The 25991-nt window shown below is 36.4% G+C and overlaps 1 protein-coding gene across 1 annotated transcript in view; it reads left to right on the forward strand.

Annotated features, from left to right (window-relative positions):
• rpa2 (replication protein A2) overlaps positions 1 to 25991 on the forward strand; it is a 33799-nt gene that overhangs the window by 1094 nt on the left and 6714 nt on the right. The window contains exons 3-8 of the mRNA XM_084090115.1: positions 421 to 522; positions 6864 to 6977; positions 13628 to 13702; positions 13810 to 13926; positions 22203 to 22325; positions 22568 to 22662. Coding sequence (XP_083946241.1) covers positions 421 to 522; positions 6864 to 6977; positions 13628 to 13702; positions 13810 to 13926; positions 22203 to 22325; positions 22568 to 22662 — 626 coding nt within the window. The remainder of the gene's footprint in view (positions 1 to 420; positions 523 to 6863; positions 6978 to 13627; positions 13703 to 13809; positions 13927 to 22202; positions 22326 to 22567; positions 22663 to 25991) is intronic.

Below are 25991 nucleotides of genomic sequence, written 5' to 3' on the forward strand. Positions count from 1 at the left end.
AATTTAAAAATAAGAAATTAAATGTATTCTAAAAATGTCTATTTAGGAATAAAGTCATTAACTTTATGACAGTTTAGCACATTAAAATCCCCAATTCTCGTTACTGTAATGTGAAAAAGAAAATTGAAATTCATTTTTTTAAAGGGAAAACTATTTATTGCATTGTGGAATTTGCTTTACTTCAAAATCAAAGGCTTTCAGAGTGATCAAAACTATCTTTTATCAGATGTATTAACTATTTCCAGTTTTGTCTCTTGAGAAAAACCAAAAATATTGATGACACCATCTCTTTCTCAGAAAGCGTCTACCAGTTTTGCTCACTGGAATGAGAATGTTCAATAATTTATAGTAGTTTATTATAGTAATTTACTAACGTGTACATTTTCCTATTTTGAATGAAATGAAATGTGTGTTGTGCAGAGATCCCGAGCGCAGCAGATCGTTCCCTGCACGGTTTCTCAGCTGATGTCTGCAGTGCAGGCGGAGGACGTCTTTAAAGTGGGAGAGGTAGAGATCGCACAGGTGAGTCTGATGTCTGAACACAAGCTCACAAAATGTCTAAAGGTAGGGACACACCAAACTGATGCCCAAGAACTAGCGCTGGTGAAAGCAGACTGTTGTCGGCCTGCGTCGGGAGGAAAGTCTGTGCTTGAACACACTGAAAGAACTACAGCCGACTGTCAGCTAGCACACACGTTCTGCGCCTGCGTGTAAAGGACATGCTGTCTGTCTAAGCAGATATATTCATCTATATTCATCTATATTCGAAGATGATCGAATTATTCATCTATATTCATCTATATTCGAAGATGATCGAATATAGATGAATATTCGATCATCTGAATATGAATATATCTGCTTAGACAGACAGCATGTCCTTTTGGCGAATATAGATGAATATTCGATCAAATATATTATACTGAAATATATTTATATATACATAATATATTTCTATACAGCATATATTTTATCATTTATATAGATATACAATAAGGTTAACTAACAATGAGCAATATATGTTACAGTGTTTATTAATCTTTTGCTAATGTTAATTAATGAAAATACAACTGTTCATATTTAGTTAATATTATTAAAATATTAAGTTAATGTTAAATATTATATGTATATATAGTTACACTTCACAATAATGTTCCATTTGTTAACTTCATTACACTACATTAGTTAACAAGAAATAACTACGAAAAGTAATTCTAAATCATTTATTAATCTTGGTTAAAGTTAATTTATGTCTCAAAAATCGAACAGGATTTTTTCACCAAAGTGACAGCCCTAATATATATGTGCAGTCCTAGTTTGGTTAGTATGGTTTGTATTACTATTATGGTTTGTATATATGCAGTCCTAGATGAATATAGATATTGTGGCGGCAGTGGCTCAGTGGTTCATGTAGGTTGTCTACAAACCAAGGTTGGTGGTTCAATCCCCGGTTCCACCTGACCAAGTGTCGAGGCCCATGAGCAAGACACCTAACCCCAGCTGCTCCCGACGAGACATGGCTGACACCGCCGTCGGTGTATGAATGAGTGTGTGAATGGGTGAATGTGAGGCTATGTAAAGCGCTTTGGTGGCCATAGGTCTGTGAAAGCGCTATATAAATGCAGTCCATTTATCATTTACTATTACATAAGTGTTCATTGAATCGATTGTAAAATCGATTTTCCATGTCTAAAGATGCTTCCATATTAAACACCAAATATGGGCAAATCCACGGACAACTAACAGGCATTAGCACGAACGTAAAGAGGGAGCTTGAGACGCGCACAAGTCAGCAATATTCCTGTTGATTTATTGGCGTGAAGTTTCATGCACAATGACAAACAGGAGTGCAACATTCTCGAAAAACAATAAGCAGAGTAGACTGCCATAACATCAATGAAAAACATCACTGCAGTCTTCAACATGGCTGTGTTTACGGTTAGAAATGTCAAACAAATTTTGCCTACGTAGGCGATTGTTGACCGTAGCCCGAATCTGTATCTGTGTGCATGAGGGCAGAATTCACATTTTTGTAGTAAAAAGAGACACATTATGCAGAAGGATAATTTGCTGTTATGTGTGTGTGTCAGAGCCTGCAGTTGCTGTGTGACGTGCGTTCGCTGCGGGCGTATCATGACGAGCTGGACGCGCTCCGAGAAAAGACCGTTAAAATCGATTCCCTGTTTTCGTTTTCGAAACTTGTGTTGGTTGATCAATTGTACAATCGATTTTCGAACGTAAAGTGACAGCCCTAATATATACAAACCATACTAGTAATACAAACCATACTAACCAATACTAACCAAACTAGGACTGCATATACAGTACCAGTCAAAAGTTTGGAAACATTACTATTTTTAATGTTTTTGAAAGAAGTCTCTTATGCTTGTTAAGCCTGCAGTTAAAAAAAACAACAACAAAAAAAACAGTAATATTATGAAATATTATTACAATTTAAAATAATGGTTCTCTTTTTTAATATATTTTAAAATGTAATTTATTTTTGTGATGCAAAGCTGAATTTTCATCAGCAAGTACTCCAGTCTTTGGTGTCTTATGATCCTTCAGAAATCATTCTAATATGATGATTTGATACTCAGTTATTATCAATGATGGAAACAGTTGTGCTGTTTAATATATTTTTTTGGAATACTTTTTTCAGGATTCATTGATGAGTAAAACGTTAACAGCATTTATTCATAAAAACAGCATTTATTCAAAATAAAAACATTTCTAACAATATAAGTCGTTACCATCACCTTTTATCAATTTAACGCATCCTTGTTGAATTAAAGTACTAATTTCTTTCAAAAAAAATAGTTATTGTTCCCAAACTTTTGAACGGTGGTGTATATTGTTACAAAAGATTTCTATTCTAAATAAATACAGTTCTTTTTAACTTTTTATTCATCAAATAATCCTGAAAAAAGTATCTCAGGTTATAAAAAAAATATTAAGCAGCACAACTGTTTCCAACATTGATCATAAATCAGCATATTAGAATGATTTCTGAAGGATCATAAGACACCAAAGACTGGAGTACTTGCTGATGAAAATTCAGCTTTGCATCACAAAAATAAATTACATTTTAAAGTATATTAAAAAAGAGAACCACTATTTTAAATTGTAATAATATTTCATAATATTACTGTTTTTTGTTTTGTTTTTTTAACTGCAGGCTTGATGAGCATAAGAGACTTCTTTCAAAAACATTAAAAATAGTAACGTTTCCAAACTTTTGACTGGTACTGTATACAAACCATAAACAAAGCAGCGCTTGCTTACCGTTTTGAATATCAGTCATGCTGATCACGTTCTTTATTCCACTCCTCTTATGTTATTATGAAAATATGCGTGCCCTGTAATGCTCTGGTGAGATGATGTAAAATTAGAACATCTTCTGTCTTTGCCGTCTTGACTTCTTTGCTCGCTTTCATCACTTTAGCTTGTTCTCGTTCCCTGACTCGTTTGCTAAACTGAACAGCCAGTCGGAGTTCTCTCTCTCACCGACGCCCCGTCACCGATTCCACATGTTGAATATGCAGACAGCATCCGACTAGAGCCAATGAAAAACACAGCTGAACACACAGAAAAAACGGAGTCGGTCGACGCTCAAAATGTGCTGAAGGCCTCGTTTACACCTGGTTTTAACATTTTACATTTCAACTCAAACAAACTTAATAAAGGAAATGTATCTCTTCTCCATATTATCTCCGATTATTCTGTCAAGCTTTATTTTGTACACGGTTATAATCCTGCTTATTACACGGTTACTCGTATAAATAAAAATATGGATGTGAAATATTAAATTAAGCTTAAATTATTTACATTTTCTGTGTATTATTGTATAGCTTCTGTTTAGAAAATAGTCCATTATAATGTACAGTCAACATAGAAACAAGGTTATTAATAAATCTTACAGTAATAATAAGTAGTCCTCTAAGGCAGGGTTCACCAATCTCGGTCCTGGAGGGCCGCTGTCCTGCAGAGTTTAGCTCCAACCCCAATTAAACACACCTGAACCAGCTAATCAAGGTCTCACTAGGCATACTAGAAACTTTCAAACAGGTGTGTTGGAGCTAAACTCTGCAGGGACAGCGGCCCTCCAGGACCGAGATTGGTGAACCCTGCTCTAAGGTCATTTTCACTATCTTCTGTGGCGCCCGTTACAGAATTGACTCGGGCTGCACGATTAATCGACATTAAACCGCGATTTGGCAAAGCCTGCAAATATTTTTTTACGACCGAATTGCCTCGATACTATCGAGTATCAAAAAACATCTTGTCATTCGGTACCAAATTTCGATACATAAGGGGTTAATCTCGTCAATGTCAGTGAGCCAATAAGCATCAAGGCAAAGCACTAGTTTAGGCCGGTTATGCCCATAAAACACATCTTTAAGTCACCTTCATTTATATGTTAACTTTAAAAATGTGAATAGACTGTATGTGGTTGTTCTTTGTACCTCCTGAGGGCGATCTACATACATGTGTCTATCAGAGAACCACTTCTCTAAACAACTACCCTTAAAATACCACAATGCTGCTGTGTGTGTGTGTGTGTGAGAGAGAGAGAGAGACCAGATGAAGCAATGATGCTTTTAACAGACCAGGAAAGATAAGAACAAACACACTTTTATTTTATTAAATGCAAGTTTTAATCTGTATAATTTTTATTGACAAGTATTTTTATAAATGTTTAAAAGAAATAGGCTGCCAACATGAGATGATATTTAACGCATTTAAAATGTATTCAGTCAGGGCTCTACAGTGTGAGTATTTCACTCGCATTTGCGCCTAAAAATAGTTATGTGCGAACTTGAAAAATAATTTATGAGCACAGTGCGCGAGTGTTCGACTGTTCTCAATACACTAAACAACAGTGCGATGAAGCGAAGCATACCATTGATTTCACATGGAAAGCAAGGAAGAGGACGGGGTCGCAACTGCGCGATGTGAACATAACATGATGACGATGTTATGTTTAATTACATAACATAATTAACTTTATTCAAAGGAGAGCGACGATTCGCAACCAATGAGCCAATCACTGATATAGTGTGGGAATGTGCGGGAACTGCTGGATTTTAAGTGAGAGGGTCAAGTGACTCCTCCCAACAGTGCTAAAAATAAACGTGTGTGAGCGTGTTATTGGCTATATGTCATGTTATAGCCAGACATTATGACGCTACTGCAACGCATCACGACAGATGAGCGATCTATTGATCAAGCCAACGCGCAAACTGCCGCAAATGAAAGTGAAAGTAAGTCGTAGACGCTCAACACATAATCATATTCATTAATAGTAAAGAAACGAAATGATATTAGGCTACCAGTGCAGTTTTTTCACTGTGCTCCTACATTTCTTTGTGTGCTCCTAATTTTTTTCATTTAGGAGCACATGTACTCCTTGGGAAAAAAGTTAGCGTAGAGACCTGTCAGTTTGACATTATAACTGGTTCATTCTGTGATTTTTAAGGGCAGAAATAAGAGCACCAGCACACACACACACTAGGGGTGGGAATCTCTAGGCACCTCACGATTCGATTACGATTCAGTGGGCTGCGATGCTAAAAGATATTACTTCCAGTATCTTTTATTAATAAAACAATTGAAAGTGATTTGGCAAGTCAACTGTAAAGTACATTTGTCAGCATATGTCCCAACACTGCAAAGAACCAACAGGAAAAGAAATGTGTGCCTGTACTAGCAGCGTACTTGTAGTAAATTAATACAAACTTCAGCATATTCTGAATCTCTAACATAAATGAATAGACCAACATCATCCTGTTATGTTCAATGAGCAATATAATCTTTCAGACAAAATCACAAACAGCTTTTATACAAAAATATAGAATTATGTACCAGCAGCTTTCATACAGAAATAATACTTGCGGACTTATGCTTATTCTGAATAATTAGTAACACAAAGCCGTTCTTATAATCAACTAAATAATAAAGAGTCTAAGACGTATGACTTGAAATTGTTGCTGTATACCACAGTCAAAAACAGCTTATACAAAAAAAAAACATGATCATCTGCAGAGAGCACAGTCAAAATTAACTTGTTGTGACTGGCATTGCACTGATACACACTGTGCCTGTGGAGGGCCATACAGTAAACCTAGGTATAACGTACGTATAACAGATCGGTTTACAGCATATTGATGTGAAAACTAAACAATACAGAAAGCAGCTCTCATACAAAAATAGAAAAAAGGCCACAATGAAATTATGCCAATTTTCCATACGTTAGCTTTTAACGAAGATTCAGATTTCACACTCTGCACGGCCACGCCTTTTGCGTTCCATCAATATTACGTTATTAGAAAGATAGAATTTTTTATTTTTAGTAAATTGATTTTTGACATTTGTGAATCGATTCAGAATTGTCCACTTCCGCATCACGATGCATCTAAGAATTGAATTTTTCACACACACACACACACACACACACACACACACACACACACACACACACACACACACACACACACACACACACACACACACACAAAAATCCATCTTAAAGGTAGATTTATTTCTATAAGGGGTATGATATATGTTGAATGCCATAAATGAGAAGACCAACACTGCACTGCTGCAGACTAGAGGCATGAATAGATCTTATTGTCAGGAACTAAACCCGTAGTGGGAAAAGAGAAAATACACTATCTTAGAGAAGTTATAAATGTGAGAAGCCATGTTAATCTCAAAAACAAGATTGAATGTCTCTCTGTGTGTAAGTGAGTTGAACATTATCATAAACCCCTGGGCTCGTAATGGTAAAACACGGAAATAGTTGCAACGTGGCTAATGCACTCATTCATCCATCAATACGTTTTGTTTTATCTGACACTTTCTAGGTAACTATTGTTGGTGTTATCAGAAGCACTGATAAATCCACAATCAACATCCAGTATAAGGTGGACGACATGACTGCGGCTCCCATGGACGTCAAGCAGTGGATCGACACAGAGGTACCTGTTCAGACGCCTTCCAGCGTTGTTTCGGAGTTGTAATCATATTGAAATGTGATTTCCAGGCCACAGAAATGAGTAAATAAAGTCATGGAAGTAGGGCTGTGCCAGTAAACTTGTGGCTGAGTAGCACCGGCGGTGGTCCGCCAAAACACTTTTTTTTTTTATGTGAATGCTGTTTTTCATGAATATATTATGACAGGAGTGAAGCAGAAAGCTTTGTTTACAAAATAAATAATTGGTTAGCAATTTAATGTTACATCACAGCCATGGAAACAATTGGATTCATGACGACTGAGAGAGTTGTGCATGAGCCCATAAATTTAAGCTTTGTCAGCTTAGTTTGTATTCTGTTTTGCGATCTGGTCACCCGATTATCAGCGAATTTAACAATATTCCATTAGTTATTCCACTGGACATGGAATCTCTTGTTTCGTTTCCCAAATCTTCAATCACGTCTCACCCATTTTTGCAGGGGATTATAAACGTTTCTTCCTTTGGTTCGCTTTTAATTAGGCCTGTTATATTCGCATTCTTTACTGTGGTAAAGTAGAAAAATGCTGTAGGAAAGATAGCCTACCTTTTTACTTGCACGTCAAATTCTATTTAACACCGTTTGTGCTTGTTGTTATGGTAAGGCCCGTCAAGTTTAGCCTATTTGTAAAGCACGTTTCACACGCACGGGTGATTTTAGTTTTCAAAATATAATTAGAATGGAAACGGCACTTTCAGGACTCCAGACTAAAGTTTTTTACTAGGAGCGCTGGAGCCCCTGACTGGAAATTTTAGGAGCGCAAGCAGAAAATTTAGGGGCACACCTTAAATCAGCTTGCAATGCAATTTTTCAAATTTCCCCCAAAATAACTGTAATACTGACAAATTCTTTAATAATAAATAGACTTAACGTACAGATATTACAATGTGCAGTTTTATTTTAAGTTCACAGGCTCCAGACTAACATTTGAGGGCAGCGGCACCGGAGCCACTGAGTTCTGCAGAAAATATCTGGTAGCACTGGGGCTGACAAAAGCACTAAGCTTAATTTAGGGTGTAGATGAAGTTAACTTTAATTATCATTCATAATGTCTTAATATTAATTAAAAAGCAAAACGACTGAAAAAATTTATATTAGGGAGTGAAAATAGCCAATAAGAAGCCTACTGTTTACAATGGTAATTTCATTTATTTTTTATTTTTAAATAAATGTAGAGTTTTTCTACATCTTAAAATGTTTAGTTTTAGGACAATCTTTAAAGGATGAATATAAAATGTGTTGGTCATCACATTAAAAATAACATTTATATATACAGTGAGGAAAATAAGTATTTGAACACCCTGCTATTTTGCAAGTTCTCCCACTTGGAAATCATGGAGGGGTCTGAAATTGACATCGTATGTGCATGTCCACTGTGAGAGACATAATCTAACAAAAAAAAAATCCAGAAATCACAATATATGATTTTTTAACTATTTATTTGTATGATACAGCTGCAAATAAGTATTTGAACACCTGTCTATCAGCTAGAATTCTGACCCTCAAAGACCTGTTAGTCTGCCTTTAAAATGTCCACCTCCACTCCATTTATTATCCTAAATTAGATGCACCTGTTTGAGGTCGTTAGCTGCATAAAGACACATGTCCACCCCATACAATCAGTAAGAATCCAACTACTAACATGGCCAAGACCAAAGAGCTGTCCAAAGACACTAGAGACAAAATTGTACACCTCCACAAGGCTGGAAAGGGCTACGGGGAAATTGCCAAGCAGCTTGGTGAAAAAAGGTCCACTGTTGGAGCAATCATTAGAAAATGGAAGAAGCTAAACATGACTGTCAATCTCCCTCGGACTGGGGCTCCATGCAAGATCTCACCTCGTGGGGTCTCAATGATCCTAAGAAAGGTGAGAAATCAGCCCAGAACTACACGGGAGGAGCTGGTCAATGACCTGAAAAGAGCTGGGACCACCGTTTCCAAGGTTACTGTTGGTAATACACTAAGACGTCATGGTTTGAAATCATGCATGGCACCGAAGGTTCCCCTGCTTAAACCAGCACGTCAAGGCCCATCTTAAGTTTGCCAATGACCATTTGGATGATCCAGAGGAGTCATGGGAGAAAGTCATGTGGTCAGATGAGACCAAAATAGAACTTTTTGGTCATAATTCCACTAAACGTGTTTGGAGGAAGAAGAATGATGATGAGTACCATCCCAAGAACACCATCCCTACTGTGAAGCATGGGGGTGGTAGCATCATGCTTTGGGGGTGTTTTTCTGCACATGGGACAGGGCGACTGCACTGTATTAAGGAGAGGATGACCGGGGCCATGTATTGCGAGATTTTGGGGAACAACCTCCTTCCCTCAGTTAGAGCATTGAAGATGGGTCGAGGCTGGGTCTTCCAACATGACAATGACCCGAAGCACACAGCCAGGATAACCAAGGAGTGGCTCTGTAAGAAGCATATCAAGGTTCTGGCGTGGCCTAGCCAGTCTCCAGACCTAAACCCAATAGAGAATCTTTGGAGGGAGCTCAAACTCCGTGTTTCTCAGCGACAGCCCAGAAACCTGACTGATCTAGAGAAGATCTGTGTGGAGGAGTGGGCCAAAATCCCTCCTGCAGTGTGTGCAAACCTGGTGAAAAACTACAGGAAACGTTTGACCTCTGTAATTGCAAACAAAGGCGGTAACCCTTCCTTTTACAGTCCCCTAATTACTAGGTATTTACCGGGTAAATATATGGTAAGTTATAGTTGGTTATTGGTAATTACCACAGGTAACAAGTATGTAAATGCAGAGAAACTACAATCTATTTACTAAGTATTTACCTGGTAAGCATATGGTAAATTATAGTATTTTAGTATGCAATTACAGAGAAACTACCAGGGAAAAAAACACCACTGTTAAATATCAACTCAACAAAGTACTGTGTACTTGTTACCTGTTTAGGTTGGTAATAACTCAGATTTAACTGTGTACTTCCTCAGAATGTAGGCAGCCAATTTTTAGAAACACCTCCAGTATTACCCATCAATTCAAGTTAGATTTGTAGTTATCCTAGGGTTATATTGGTAACAGTCCATGTTTATTTATTACTTTCTTGAAATTAAGACGGTAGTTTCCAATAAATTACCTTGTCTTACGTAGTTGTTGTTCATTGCTACACCCATTTATAGAGGGTTTATCAAATAATTTACCTTACACTTACCTGGTAACTACCCCGCAGGAACAGTTTTCCCTAATGTCATGGCACATCTTAAATACTGGGTATGTTCTTGCAGATGTTTTTACAATTTACTCAGTAAGTAAAGTGCAACTGTACCGTAAAAGGAAGCCTTGTTTATTTCCATGGAATTACTGGGATCTTACCCTATAATATGCTCATTCCCTTTTCCATATAGTCACAGTTTTTTACCTCGTATGTCCTGCAACGTTACCAAGGAAAACATGACAATTTACTCGGTAAGTAAAGTGCAACTGCACTGTAAAAGGAAGCCTTGTTTATTTCTATTGTATTACCAGACTCTTACCACATCCTTTGCTACTGCTTAAACATTTTTGAAATCACAAACTTTTACCATGTGTGTTCTGCAACTTAACTAAAACATTCCAGCCTGGTCTCATTAATAAGTAGTATTAATACGTAATTTTCAAAGATAGAAAACTACATAGGCTACAATTATGAAGAAAAACAACATAAGTGTAATCACAATAATTTATTTATTGCGAAAATGTCAAAACCGGTACCAAAAGTCGTTCACATGACGATGTGTTGCAGTCACAGTCCTCTCTTTCAGTATATAATAGTTTTGAATGAGGTACAGAGCAGAATTTAAGTTATTAATCCATGAAAATGTTAATCCGGCTTCCCTCTGTGTGAAGGCGCGCGCGCTTCTCCATTTCAAATGTAGTTTACCGACTGAAATACGGCATGTTGCAATCTGTGACGAACATGCCATGGACGAACAGCCGAGAGCCAATGAGCGTTTGATATCACTGCCGTAAAACATGTCGTAACGCTTCTTGAGGGCGCAATTTTTGAATTTGAATTCATCACGAGCGCGGGATTTGACAGTTACTGACTGCGCTGCTGTGACAGCCTGTGAAATGGAGATGAAGATCACTCACTGGATAAAGGGCTGAATTTGGATCTCTTTCTTGCAAACGTATGGATTCTAAAGATTTGGATTATATCAAGTATAATAAAATTGATGTCTTTTGCGAATTTATGTTGGGTTTTGGTGTATTATTGTCCTATTGGAGAAAACGCATTTTGTGTCTCACTGTAAATAAACTAAATATTAAAATGGTTAAACGATTAAATAAGGTATTTTTAAGGTTTAAAAGTGTATTCTTGTTTAACTGCATGTAGGCTAATCGTTTTTGTGCTGTTAATACGTAAACATTTTACATTTTAGTGCTGTAAATACGTCAGTATTATACGTTTCTATGTGTATAAAACGTAAGTAAATGTACGTATGGTAGAATTACACTTTACGTAAAAATACGTATTCTCATGAGATCACGTTGAACATTCTCAGTAAGTAAAGTGCAACTGTACTATAAAAGGAAGCCTTTTTATTTCCATGGAATTACTGGGATCTTACCCAATAATCTGTAATAGCTACAGTTCCATGGAAATAAACAAGGCTTCATTTTACAGTACAGTTGCACTTTACTTACTGAGTAAATTGTAAAAACATCTGCAAGAACATACCCAGTATTTAAGATGTGCCATGACATTAGGGAAAACTGTTCCTGCGGGGTAGTTACCAGGTAAGTGTAAGGTAAATTATTTGATAAACCCTCTATAAATGGGTGTAGCAATGAACAACAACTATGTAAGACAAGGTAATTTATTGGAAACTACCATCTTAATTTCAAGAAAGTAATAAATAAACATGGACTGTTACCAATATAACCCTAGGATAACTACAAATCTAACTTGAATTGATGGGTAATACTGGAGGTGTTTCTAAAAATTGGCTGCCTACATTCTGAGGAAGTACACAGTTAAATCTGAGTTATTACCAACCTAAACGGGTAACAAGTACACAGTACTTTGTTGAGTTGATATTTAACAGTGGTGTTTTTTTCCCCTGGTAGTTTCTCTGTAATTGCATACTAATCACTAAAATATTACACACTAAAATACTATAATTTACCATATGCTTACCAGGTAAATACTTAGTAATTAGTTTGTAGTTTCTCTGCATTTACATACTTGTTACCTGTGGTAATTACCAATAACCAACTATAACTTGCCATATATTTACCCGGTAAATACCTAGTAATTAGTTTGTAGTTTCTCTGCATTTACATACTTGTTACCTGTGGTAATTACCAATAACCAACTATAACTTGCCATATATTTACCCGGTAAATACCTAGTAATTAGTTTGTAGTTTCTCTGCATTTACATACTTGTTACCTGTGGTAATTAATTACCAATAACCAACTATAACTTACCATATATTTACCAGGTAAATACCTAGTAATTAAGGGACTGTAAAAGGAAGGGTTACCACAAAGGCTACTGTACCAAATATTAACATTGATTTTCTCAGGTGTTCAAATACTTATTTGCAGCTGTATCATACAAATAAATAGTTAAAAAATCATAATTTTTTTTAGATTATGTCTCTCACAGTGGACATGCACCTACGATGACAATTTCAGACCCCTCCATGATTTCTAAGTGGGAGAACTTGCAAAATAGCAGGGTGTTCAAATACTTATTTTCCTCACTGTATATTATAGTTTTGAAGTGCTGGAAAAAGATGTTTAGTACTTGTAAGCGTTTGACTATTTTATATATAGCGTACAACCATATAGTTATGGTTAGAGTTACTACATTAGGCTAAATCCATGGTGAATGTTGCTGATTTGTGGACTGAAAGCCTTCTATAAGCGTTTCTCCTGGTTTTCTCCTGACACATCTGAACTATGATCTGTGCTGTGAGTGTTGTTAAACATTGCAGTTTTCTTTGCATAAACCGCTCTCTTGACGTGTGTGTTACATATTAAATATGTACTAATATCTAATATCGATAGTCATATTTTCCATATTGGTAGTCAAATCCAGCACTGACCGCATCGTAGGGGACATGCAAAGAACACTTTTCTGTTATTATACTGAAACACACACTTACAACGCATACGCCTGAAGGAAAACACCACAAAGCTGAACAGGCAGAAGAAAAAAACATGTTGTCTGAATTTCTTCGCTGTAATGTGATCTCTTTCATAATACAGCACAGTGATTGAGTTAAGAGAGTTCATTCTTACAAATAATGCAGAGAAAAGCTCAGAAACTGATGTAGCAAATCACCGCTCTAAATTAACGCATATTCCTATCATTTTTCGTGACTTTCGTGGTTTAACATCCCTTTTTTTAACCGGAAGAATGAAATGGCTGTGAAAAAATAAATAAAATAACCACTTTCCCCTTAATAATAAGCATAATGAGTGCTATCATCATTTTCAGTGATGTACAACCTGTACATATGTTAACATCTCATTTTTTTGTGTGTGTGTGTTTCATGACCCTTTAAAAGTCCTTTTTTAGTAACCACAAATGCATGGAAAATTCATGGAAATTCACTGATCAAAAAGTTAACTACCTACATGTGTTTATTCCTAAATCTCTCCAGGACATGGGTGTGGATAACTCTGTCATTCCTCCAAGCACTTATGTCAAAGTCTCCGGCAACCTCCGCTCTTTTCAGGTCAGACCTAAAAGCAAATGTGCATAATACTGTGGACAGAGTTGTTGCTTTTTTGTGTTTTCACCCTCACTTAAGTGTCAAACTGAAACTTTTGGTTGTCGTTACAGAATAACAGGTCTTTGGTTGCGTTCAGCGTGAGAGTGCTGGAGGACATGAATGAAGTCACTTCACATATGCTGGAGGTTGTGAATGCTCACATGCTGCTGGGCAAACCACAGAACATGGTGAGATTAACACACGACACTTCTGCTTTTCACTCGCGCACACTGCCTACTAGTGTTGTTACAATACCAAAATTCTGACTTCGATACGATACCAGACAAAAATGCCTTGATACCGATACTGAATCGATACTAGGGTTGTGCCGATATCATCGTCTAGCATGATGGCTGTACGACGTCACGATGGAGAGCCATCATCGTGATGCCATGCCCCCCACCCTGTCAGACCAGCCCAGTCTCACAGCAGTTCGTGAAATGGTCATGTAATTTAATCTATTGATTTGCGTATACCAGTGGTTGGGAACCTATGGCTCGCGAGCCACACCTGCTCGCAAGGTCTCTCACCCTTTACCAACAAACGATAAAAAAAATAAGACACATCAACAGAGATCGGCTCTCTGCAGAAAAAGCAGCCAATTACAATTCCCTTGTTGTACAGCCTACCGAAGTTAATGAAAAGTTTATGATAATAAAAATATTCAAGTCAAAAGTGCGTGGTACTTTCACTGGTTTTCACTTTTGCCTTTTTATGTCCTATAAATGTGTTGTATTTTTGATAATCCGCGCAGATTTCAGTTGACGATTCTGTTTAAAGTTATTAATAACAAAACATGAATGAATGAGAAAGAAAAGAGCAGGATGTGCTTTATATTGAAAAGAAATATTAAAAGCGCGATTAGTCGCGAAAGAGAACTGAATTATACTGACAGGAAGCTGTGCGCAACACGGACAAGCATGGTATCCTTTGTCTTCGGTTGTGCGCTAAACGTCCAAATAAATACAGAAATATATCAAAATGCCAGTCAAATATATCGACGTTTTACTGTAAACATCGTCAACTCCCAATATAAGGGACATCGCCCAACCCTAATCGATACCACGGGGAAAAAATCTAAGACAGTAAAAGTAATAATTTTTTACAGAACTTACAATTCATTGTTTTATGAATTAATAAACAAATAAAAATAACTCGCTTGACCAGCATGTTCCTGCCCTGCATTTTGACCATTTCCTCCTCTTGATTATTATTTTTTTTAAATAATAATTACATGCCAGTGTGAACTTCCTTAATAGATATTTGCAACAATCACATTATTATAAATCATGTTGATTTCTTAATTTGCGTTCTTGTGTCACATCAGGAGTCAGGGTGAGTGTGCAGAGCTCTACTTCCACTGTTCACGTTCACGTTCACTGAATAAATGTAATCTATTTATTAAGAATCAGTCTATAGTTCATTTATAGAGTGAAGACTGTATGTTTCTGCTACAGTAGGTCTATTTAACAGTAGCATTCAACAAAGAAATTAAGCACTGTTTATTTTGTATCTTATAGTATTTGTCATATTGTTTGTAATTTGCTTTTTTGCTTATTTTTAATAACAAAGATAAAATAAAACTAAATTATCTATATTGTAATTATAAAATTACATTTAAAAAAAATATTAAGATTTCATGAAGTAAGATTTTGGTCATCCCAACCTGTCTACTGCTCTTATTATTTAGAGTGCTGTCATTCTTAATGAACCAGTACTAATAAAATTTAATATCGTACCATTTTTAATAGCTGGGTATCACGATACCTTTCTATACCGGTATATCGTGCAACACTTCTGGCTAAGTTTACATGCAAACAAACAATCCGTTAGTAATTGAATTGTCGGCTCAATCGGACTGAAAAGCCCTCGTGTAAACACCTTAATCGATCCGAAATAAATTTTGAACGGATTGAAAGGACATGTAAAATCCTTTTCTAAACCGATCGAGAGGACATGTAAACCCTTCATCGGATTGGAAACTGAAGCTTCAGAGGCAGAACGCACACCCTGTTTATTTTCTTTATTTTACAAAAGCACAATGTTTTGATTTGATTGTAAGTGGACACATACAAAAGTAAAAATATCACAGATTCTTTTTTTTATATTTCTTTTTTCTGTATGACCATAAATGACGGGAGTAATTTAAGTTTATAGTGCTACAATGTGGAGAAAATCCAGCAAAACGCGCCGGCGCGTTTGCCGACCTCAGAGGGTTAAAGGGATAGTTCACTTTGAAATTAAATTGTGGTATGTTTTAGCTTACCTCAAGGGCATCCAAGATGTAGGTGTCTGTTTCCGCAGTAGTTTCAATTTTGATATTTTTAGGTCAAACCGTTCTTGTCTGTCAGTCATATAATGCAGGTCTATGGCCACCACCTCAAAGAGCATGCACAGAGAAGTCCAAATTAAACAATTCCCCATCGTAAGTAGACATTGATGGCCTAAGACACGAAACGAGCGGTTTGTGTGAGAAAACAAACAGTATTTATATCGTTTTTACCTCTTGTACACAACCACATCCAAGCAGACTAAGCCAGAACGCGCGCGCCCTCAGATCACTTGGATGTGGTTGTGTACAAGAGGTAAAAACGATATAAATACTGTTCGTTTTCTCACACAAACCGCTCGTTTTGTGTCTTAGGAAACAAAGACACCTACATCTTGGATGCCCTTGAGGTAAGCTAAAACATACCAAAATTTAATTTCAAAGTGAATTATCCCTTTAAGTAACTCGTTATTCTAAAGTTCTCCTCATCGTCTATGAAGTGGATCAGAACAACGTCCCATCAGTCCTCACTTCATACTCTCTTCCACAGACACTGTACTTTGGGCGCAGGAAGGGGCATTTTTACCGTTTGATAAATATAAATGCATGGCATAACGGTTCATGTGCTCGCCGCCTCCTAATCAGGACCTGAAATAGATTAATATCTCTAGATAAAGTCTCTTTAAAACAAAGAAAAGAAGCAATGTAGGAGAATAGTATGTGCAAACAGCAGAAACTATATGTGCGCACAGTGTGCATGTACAAAAATCAATTCTGATTTGAAGCTTGTGACATAAATCCGATGCACATCAACCCGATCACTTTCGTTTTGACGCTCTTAAATGTGATGTGACAGATCGTTCAAGCAGCAGCGCAGGGCGCGAGTCTATTCTTACACTTTAATACAAATTATATCTAGGAAAACATGCATGAATATCAGAAGGTAAATAGAAAGTTACAGTACAACTTACCGAAATTCGTATCTTTACTTGTGAAGCTTGAAACTTGCTTGTGAACAATATCACTTTATGTTGCATTTACCTCAGGAAAGTCAACTGTTTGTTAGTTGGCTTTAAAAAAAAAAAAATAGATAGGAGCTCAATTACTCTCTCTCTATCTCTCTCTCGATCTCTCTCTCTATCTCTCTCTCTCTCTATCTATCTATCTATCTATCTGTGGCGCAGGCGTGATCGAACAGTGGAAACAAAAACATACTCCGTCATTTTGTTCATACAGGACATCATTCAAACTGCAAAGTGTTTACTTATATTTGTGTACATTCGCAATAAAACACAACATTGTGCTTTTGTCAAACTGTAAACTCTTGTCAAACTGTAACTTACAACTGTCACCCAACCAAAATCACACACACACACACAAATAATTATCCAACCCCATTTAAAAACAGTCTGTGGGTGCCATCTTTTGGACATTCATCACATTGCATTGGTTTTCATTTCTTGTCCTCAAACAGAGCACTAGTCTGTTTATTTTTAAGTCACACATTCTACATTGATTAAAAAAGAAACGCAAATGTGTTTTTAATGGTAGTATTATTTTATACAGAAATAAATTATTTATAATTCAGATGAGAATAAAGTTAGTGTTAATTAATAAACTAATTATATAAAACTATTGTCAATGCACTACAAATAAACTGGTTCTACGCCTTTACTTTATTAATAAAACTTATTTAAAAAATACAAGGCTTATGACATTTATTTTCTGAGACATGCTCAATAAAAAAAAAAATTTCCTTATACATTTTTGTTTTGCTTTTCCCTCCATTGTACCGAACCATGATGTCTGAATCGAGGTATGAACCGATGTGTACCTTTCCACCCCTAATAGTTTGCAGCATTATTTGGGAGAGATTTTTTTATCCATAAGAAAAAACAAACTATCGATATCGGCCGAAATCATTCTGAATAATCGGCTATCGGTATCGGCTGAGAAATTTCATATCGGTGCATCTCTACTTAAATTGTATTTTTATTCTTTAGCTTTTGGAAACCTGTATTTTTTTTTTTTATTTTTTTTTTTTGTAGACCTGCTTTGTACACTGTACAGCACTTTGGATCAATTCATATTGTGTTTAAATAAATGTTGTTGTTGATGATGATGATGATGGTAGGGATGGTATGAACAAAATCTAAGCAGGGTTCCTGCAGGTCCTTAATGTCTTAATTTACTTTAAGAATTTAAGTCTTAAGTCCCATAAAAAAAGTCTTAAATATCTGAAATAGTAATAAAAGTCTTAATTATTAATTAGGAATGTACCGATACCACTTTTTCCAAGTCCGATACTTTTATTTTTGTAATGAGTGATAAGAAATCAAGCACATGCAACAGAAGTGCACACACTCTGTGTTTCTCTCTCTCTCCTTACTGTGAAGTAACTTTAATAATATGTTCCTCGTTTTACTTTTGCTTTTTGTTTTTGTTTTTGCTATTGACATCCGTGCAAATACAAACCTTTCAGCGACTGTCTATGAGAAAGGGTCTATGCTCGCTCACAGCGGCTAAACAGGCGTAAATATTGAATTTATGCTTAATATTCTGTTAACTAGATGCATTTACTTCATAGACATTTTTAATCCCTGATATCTCCATATCTCTGTTTGTTTTGTTGTCTGTATTTTTGTCTGAACACAATCACTATACTGTACACACACTTCGTGGTTTAAATTTTTTTGGTAACTGAGCATTTTTATGAGTACAAATACATAAACACAGAATCGGGTCCTGAGACACAGATTAAAGGAGAACTCCGGTCAATTTTAACATTGAGCTCATTTTTTTGTAAATTTGGAGTGCTGTCAGTACAGAGAACAACGACAAAAATCGGTGTTGCCTACACAGTGTTATCCTCTTTTTAAAGTTTGCACCCTGTTGACTTCAATGGGGCAAGTTTTAAACCTGCTTTTAGCCTCTTAACATCCTTGATGTGTCATTACAAGTGCACAGCCAATGTGAGTGATTCCTTCAGAGTGAACACGGTGAATCTGACTGCAGTAGATGTGAAAGATATGAATAAAAGTGATGTTATTTCAGCCAGCGCTCATACCTGTATTTACTTCCTGTTTTCGGTTGAAGTCCAAAGTAGTCGATTGTCGAGTTCACGCGCATAGGTTTAGTTACTATGATCACGCGCATGAACTCGACAGTCGACTACTGTGGACTTCGGCCGAAAACAGGATGTAAATACAGGTATGAGCGCTGGCTGAAATAACATCACTTTTATTCATATCTTTTAGGCTTGGGCGATATGCTCCATTTTCATATTGTCTTATCGTCAGCCTGTGAGATCGGTGATACACGATATTATCGTGAGGGGGGCGGGGCTTACTTATTTGATTATTAACTTGCTTATTTACTCATCAATTTGCTTGTTTTATTACTTCGTTTTAAATATGAGATTTTTTTTTTCTATTTTGCTAGCAAAGGTGGAGTGTTTATTAATAGGCTAAATCAGGTTATTTCCCGGTATAGTGAGGTAAAAAAAATCCTAATCATTCTTGTATCTGACTCAGAGTATTTCAACATGTCAGCGGGAAATTTACGGACACACATTATCCTCTCATGCCGTTACAGATGCAGCATTTTGCCTGTAGGCTACTTCTGCACGAGATGAGAACACGTTTTAATTTCTTGGGTCAAAAAAAAGTGTTGCAGTCTGCGATATATGTCCTCCTACCAGTGCTCTCTCTGTCTGGATGCACTTCACTTATGCGCACCGCACTTCAATAAGCCCAAATAACGCGGGTTTTAAATGCCGGGAGAAATCAGAGGCAAAAATCTAAAAGTCGATCGGTTATACTTAAACCTATGACTTGACTCTGATAAAGGAAAACGGGTTAATGCGTTTACATGACCACACACATTGTCTGTTTATTTAGCATAATCGAGTTAATAACGTGCATGTAAACGCGCTCATTCCCTGAAAATGAAAGCAGAAACGGACTGAGCTTTCGCTGCATTAACGGCGCGTTCTCTCAGAGACGACGGTGGATATAACGGTACAGCAACTATCAATTTACTGGCTTAATATTTCTCTTGTGGACTTACATTATTGACAGTGAAAAAATTTGAAGAATATTTCTTGTTAAACAAGTTTGAAGTTGCTTGTGATTTTCACAGATGGCAGAGTTTCACAGATATGCTTCGTGAACTAAAGACTTTTATTAGGCCTAGGCGGCCTGTTTAATTTTATTGATATTATTAGGCTATAATTAATATTTTGTAATTGTATTGTTTTTAGTGTTATTAGTGTCATTAAATATTTTGTTAATGTGCTATGGAAACAAAATACTGACGAACAACGATGCCGCGTCTTCATCTTGGCTCTGTATAAGAATATGCGTCTGTTAAAACAAGCACTCTTGACAATTTGTGAATGGATCACCTTGCAATTAAATTTCGTTGTGGGATGTAGTTTTTTTAGTCTGTTTTAAAAACATTTTCTTTGAGGAGTCCTCATACGCGCGCGTCGGTGATGTCGCAAGTGTGGTGTGGTGATGTCGCAAGTGTGGTTATGTGGTGATGTCGTTATGAATTTAGGCAAGGCAAATATAATTGTAGTTCCTAATTAATTTAATAACTATACTAGCTTCATAATAATAATAATAATAATAATAATAATAATAATGATGATTTAATACATTAATGGGAAAACGAGCCAATTATCGTATTGATATCGTCAAAGGCATCTGCCATCGGCGATATCTCTGTCTATCGTCGATACACGATACTATCGTCTATCGGCACAACCCTAATATCTTTCACATCTACTGCAGTCAGATTCACTCGTGTTCACTCTGAAGGAATCACTCACATTGGCTGTGCACTTGTAATGACACATCAAGGATGTTAAGAGGCTAAAAGCAGGTTTAAAACTTGCCCCATTGAAGTCAACAGGGTGCACACTTTAAAAAGAGGATAACACGGTGTAGGCAACACCGATTTTTGTCGTTGTTCTCTGTACTGACAGCACTCCAAATTTACAAAAAAATGAGCTCAATGTTAAAATTGACCGGAGTTCTCCTTTAAGATGCCCTCTGGAACATTCTCAAATCATTTATAATATACACACTGGAACTGACAGACATAATATAATATAGTATAATAATTAGGGCCCTATTTTATTGTTTCCCAAATTCTGTGTTTTCAGTTTTAATTCTTCTGGATTGGGCTTTAAACAAATTAATAATTAAAAGGAATGTTTAATCATATGAATTCATAAAATCTTTGCAATTTAATAATTTATTAAAATTGTAACAATATGGGCCCTAAGAAACATTTGATTTATTTAAAATAAATAGTCAAAATTTTTCTGAATTTTTTGTTTTTTTGAGTTAATACAAAATTATTCTCAAAAACGGTGGTAATCAAATGAATTCATAATATTTTAAGTGTAATTAATTTTTAATATGTAATTAAATGACTTTTTAACAAATTAGATTTTTGGTTTGAAATATGATTTTGCTCATATGAATTACTGCTTATTAGTAGTCAGTAAGGTAGTTGTTAAGTTTAGGTATTGGGGTGGATTAAGGTATGCAGAATATGGTCATGCAGAATAAGGCATTAAAATGTGCTTTATAAGTAATAAACAGTGAATATCTTAGTAATATGCATGCTAATAAGCTACTGGTTAGTAAGAATTGGACCCTAAACTGAAGTGTTACCTTGATGATGATTTATTATTATTATTTATTTTATTTATTTTTAATTTTTTCTGCACTCAGGTTTACTTTTTAAATTAAAACATGGTTACAAATGGTCTGGTGTTTCATTAAAAAAATATTATTACTTTGTGAAGTACAACAATAATAATAATAATAATAATAATAATAATAATATAAACCTTTATGGCTTTACTGAGAGATTTGATGTATACATTTAGTTGCCGGCTGGATAATTCTCAGAATGCTATTAGCTGCACGCTTGCTTGAGTGTGTAGTAGACCAAACTGACAAGCACATGTCTTTTTGCGCTATAATGTTCTCAGACACTAGTCTATAACATGATTTGATTAATTGTACAGTCATACTTTTGACTTCTTCATTCACATTCTGACGTTATACAGTAAATTATCTCTTTTTGACCGTGATCAATCTGGCCAGTATGTCTCTCACTATGTCATTAATGGTTTTGTTTAGATTGTGTTTGATAATAGATGCTCTTTCTTCATAGGGAAGGGGCGGAGGGATGAACACGATTGCCGTGTCTCATACTAGCATGGCTAGCACAGGGTCTGCAGGGAGCTATTCTGGTGCTAGTATGCTAGTCAATGGTTTGAGTGCCAACCAGAACCAGGTGAGTCAAAGTGCCTCATTGTGCAAGTTACATTACGTAATGTATTTGTATGTGATGATGACGTGTTTGAAACAATAACATATATTTTAAATAGTTATCTTATCAGACATTATTTTGTCTCTTTCTTCCACAATAGATCATTTGATCTTGCAACTCTCTGCTATTCTTTTTCATTGTCTGTGCCCTTTTTGACTGTAGTTTAGAGTTGTGTTTTGCTGATGTTGAGTTGTGGTTTTGTGCAGGTTTTGGGTCTGATCAAGAGTTGTCATGAGCCTCAAGGCATCAGCATGCAAGACCTCAAGCAGAAGCTGAACAGCATGAGCGTCAGTGTTATCAGGTACAAACTTCTCCTCCTGAGATGTGTCTATAAAGAGCTTTTGTAGTGGACCTTGACCCAAAAGAAAAGATTTTACCTCTCTCTTCCTCTTTCTTAGTTTCCGTTTCTCTTCTGGTTACCCGAATGAGCTGTGAGAATAGCACATCCTTACATTTCTCTGAAGGGCTTCCTCTTTTGCCTGTCATAGGAAGCTTAATTTTTTATTTCATGAACTTGAGCTCCCATTTTCATACAACTTGAAACTCAATAATTTGTTTCCTTGTCTGTTCTGGGATAGAAATGGTATTTCAGGATTTGTCTTTAACAAAGTTATCATAGTATTTTACAGAGTGATGATTTGTTGGGAGATACATTTCCAGATTTTCCATTGATGAGAGCAGCACATCTTAAGCGGACACATTAGTTCACCGTTATAAATCACGTGGAAGCAATTGTTTAGCGGATAAACCAAAGAGATGTTTAAATGTCATCATTGTGATAATGTGGTGCAAGGAAAAACTTTTCTAGATGTTCATACAAATAAGATGTATTCAGTTAAAGACCCCTCTAGTCAGTCATTTTATCCCTTAAAACTCGTCTTTGATCATCAAAATGACATTTTAAAAAATAAAAATAAATTCTCACATATTTTTTTTGTGATACTTTAAAATAGCTTGAATGTAACTCGACACCCTTGCCTCATTTAGTATATGCAGTTCTATGAATATGCAAATGAGCCCTTTTTGGATTATAAACTTAAGGCATTGAAATACCCAGGATTATATGACGATCTAGACTTTAGCCCTTTTTTTTGCAGTTTTGTAATATTGAGAATATGGGAACTAGATATATTAGCAAATGTTCAATACTTTATAAGAGGTTGATCACGTCCACTGTTAACTAGGGCTGCACGATTTGGGGAAAATGTCATATTGCGATAATTGAGGTCAAGATTGAGATTGCGATATGCGATATAATAAACAAATGGTTTCATGAGTCAACTTGCTTGGTTCTCAAGGAAAATAAATCCACACACAGATTAGTGATAATCTGCCTAAAGAAAAAAGTTATTTAGTCAAGAGCAGTGAGTGTTTTTCTCTGTTCCCTTTGTTCTTTGATTAACTTTAGCGACAGATATAATTAGTGGCTACTGTGTACTGTCCTTTTAAGACCAGCCGCTGCTGTCAGAGAGACGCGGATCTCACACGTGCCTCAATCTTTCACGAGTCACAACTCTTCACGTTCATCATAAGACTACTCTTATGTTATGAAGATACTCGACAAAAAGACATTTTGGCATAATTGTGTGTGTTATTGTTCGTTCAAGCTCGAAAGAGAACTATTCTGGCATGCTGTTTTGTGCACACGCACGATGTTAGCGCGAGTCTTTCTGTGTGTCACAGTCAGGACATTCACAGGCAGTGTGTTCATTTTGGCATACATGTGTGTTCGTTCTACAGCGAAAGAGAACTTGATACTGGCAACATAAAATACTTATTTGCAGCTGTATCATACAAATAAATAGTTAAAAAATCATACATTGTGATTTCTGGATTTTTTTTTTTTAGATTATGTCTCTCACAGTGGACATGCACCTACGATGACAATTTCAGACCCCTCCATGATTTCTAAGTGGGAGAACTTGCAAAATAGCAGGGTGTTCAAATACTTATTTTCCTCACTGTATGTGCGCACCCGGAAGGCATCTTCAGGTTATTAAAAGAACTGGCCACACAAAGCACTTAAGCACAGATCACCACATCATCTAAAAATAGTCTGGCACAGCTCAGTTTTGAATGTTGCTATGAAACTGGTTATTTTGATGGCTGATGATGTATCTGGCTCCATCTTGTACCATTTCAAATATCTTTATCTCAAGATAACAGTAGATAAGATAATGCTGTGCAATAATTTGTACATATTTACATTCATATTAGGAAAATGTATTATTAATCATTCATTATTAGTCCTCTACAGCACGGACCCTGGCTGTGTGGCTGTTATTTTGATTTAGGACCTCTTAGACGGAAACAAGAGTTACGACAGTTTGACCGTTAAGAGTTCGTTATACTATAAAAGTACCCTGTAAGTTTCAAAACTCAGAACTTCCTTGTTATTCCAAAAACTGCTTTTTATTGAAACCAAGGTCAGAAAACGACAGGATCTAAAAAGTGGAGACTTATGACGTCACAGAGCAGCGAAAGACCGCCTTTGCAGAAGAATATCAATGCCTACGTCTACACCACTGGTCTTTAGTGCCGCCCACTGGAGCGTTAGTGAATAGTGACATGAGAACGAGAAAAGATCGACACCGTTACCTTCCAAACGATCCTAATGCTAGGATAGTGTTTTTTGTTTCTGCCAGCAAACACCACGAAAATGGAACTAATTATGTATATCTGTGATCAGTGATTTCTGATGTATAATTATTCAAGTTCAGACAGATTATCTCTTAAAATCGTTGAATACTGTTTATGCATTAGTAAATCAAGCCAGTGACTAAACTATCAACTTCACGTCGTTTCTCTTAGTATGATGAAAATAACCTTATTTAAACTGTGATTAAATTATACACAGAAAGCAGTCAAAGAATCTCGCCCGAGCTGTCAATCACACAGCACAAGTTTATCTGGACACATGCCAAAACTCGTTATGAAATCAATGATGCTGTTACTGTATTTACATTGTATTTGCAGTGTTATTTGATGAAAGTATTCGTGAGAGTGCAGACATTGCGTTGCGATGATGAAATCTCTTCATTCACGCGATCAACAGACTGTCTGTCATCTGCTCAATGCTCATCACTGCAACCTTTCAGGTGATGGAATAGATCTAAATATATGATCAATACTTTTCACGATTCGTTAATCTCGATAGCTGTGATAGTAAAAACGTAGTAAATGTTTTCGAGAGAGTTCCACATGTAATACTAGCTATTTCATATGCAAGCATGTCAGCTAATCACAGCAGTGGGTGTTTACACTGAAGTCTCACAGCCAATCACAGCAGTGGGCGTTTACACTGAAGTCTCACAGCAGCCAATCACAGCAGCGGGCGTAAACACTGAAGTTTCACAGCAGCCAATCACAGCAGTGGGCGTTTACACTGAAGTCTCACAGCAGTGGGAGTAAACACTGAAGTTTCACAGCAGCCAATCACAGCAGTGGGCGTTTACACTGAATTCCCACAGCCAATTACAGCAGTGGGCGTTTACACTGAAGTCTCACAGCAGCCAATCACAGCCAGCGGGCGTTAACACTGAAGTTTCACAGCAGTGGGCGTTTACACTGAAGTCTCACAGCAGCCAATCACAGCAGTGGGCGTTTACACTGAAGTCTCACTCAGACACA

Source organism: Abramis brama (assembly GCF_963993115.1).
Source record: "Abramis brama genome assembly, chromosome: 17".
Lineage (NCBI taxonomy): Eukaryota > Metazoa > Chordata > Actinopteri > Cypriniformes > Leuciscidae > Abramis > Abramis brama.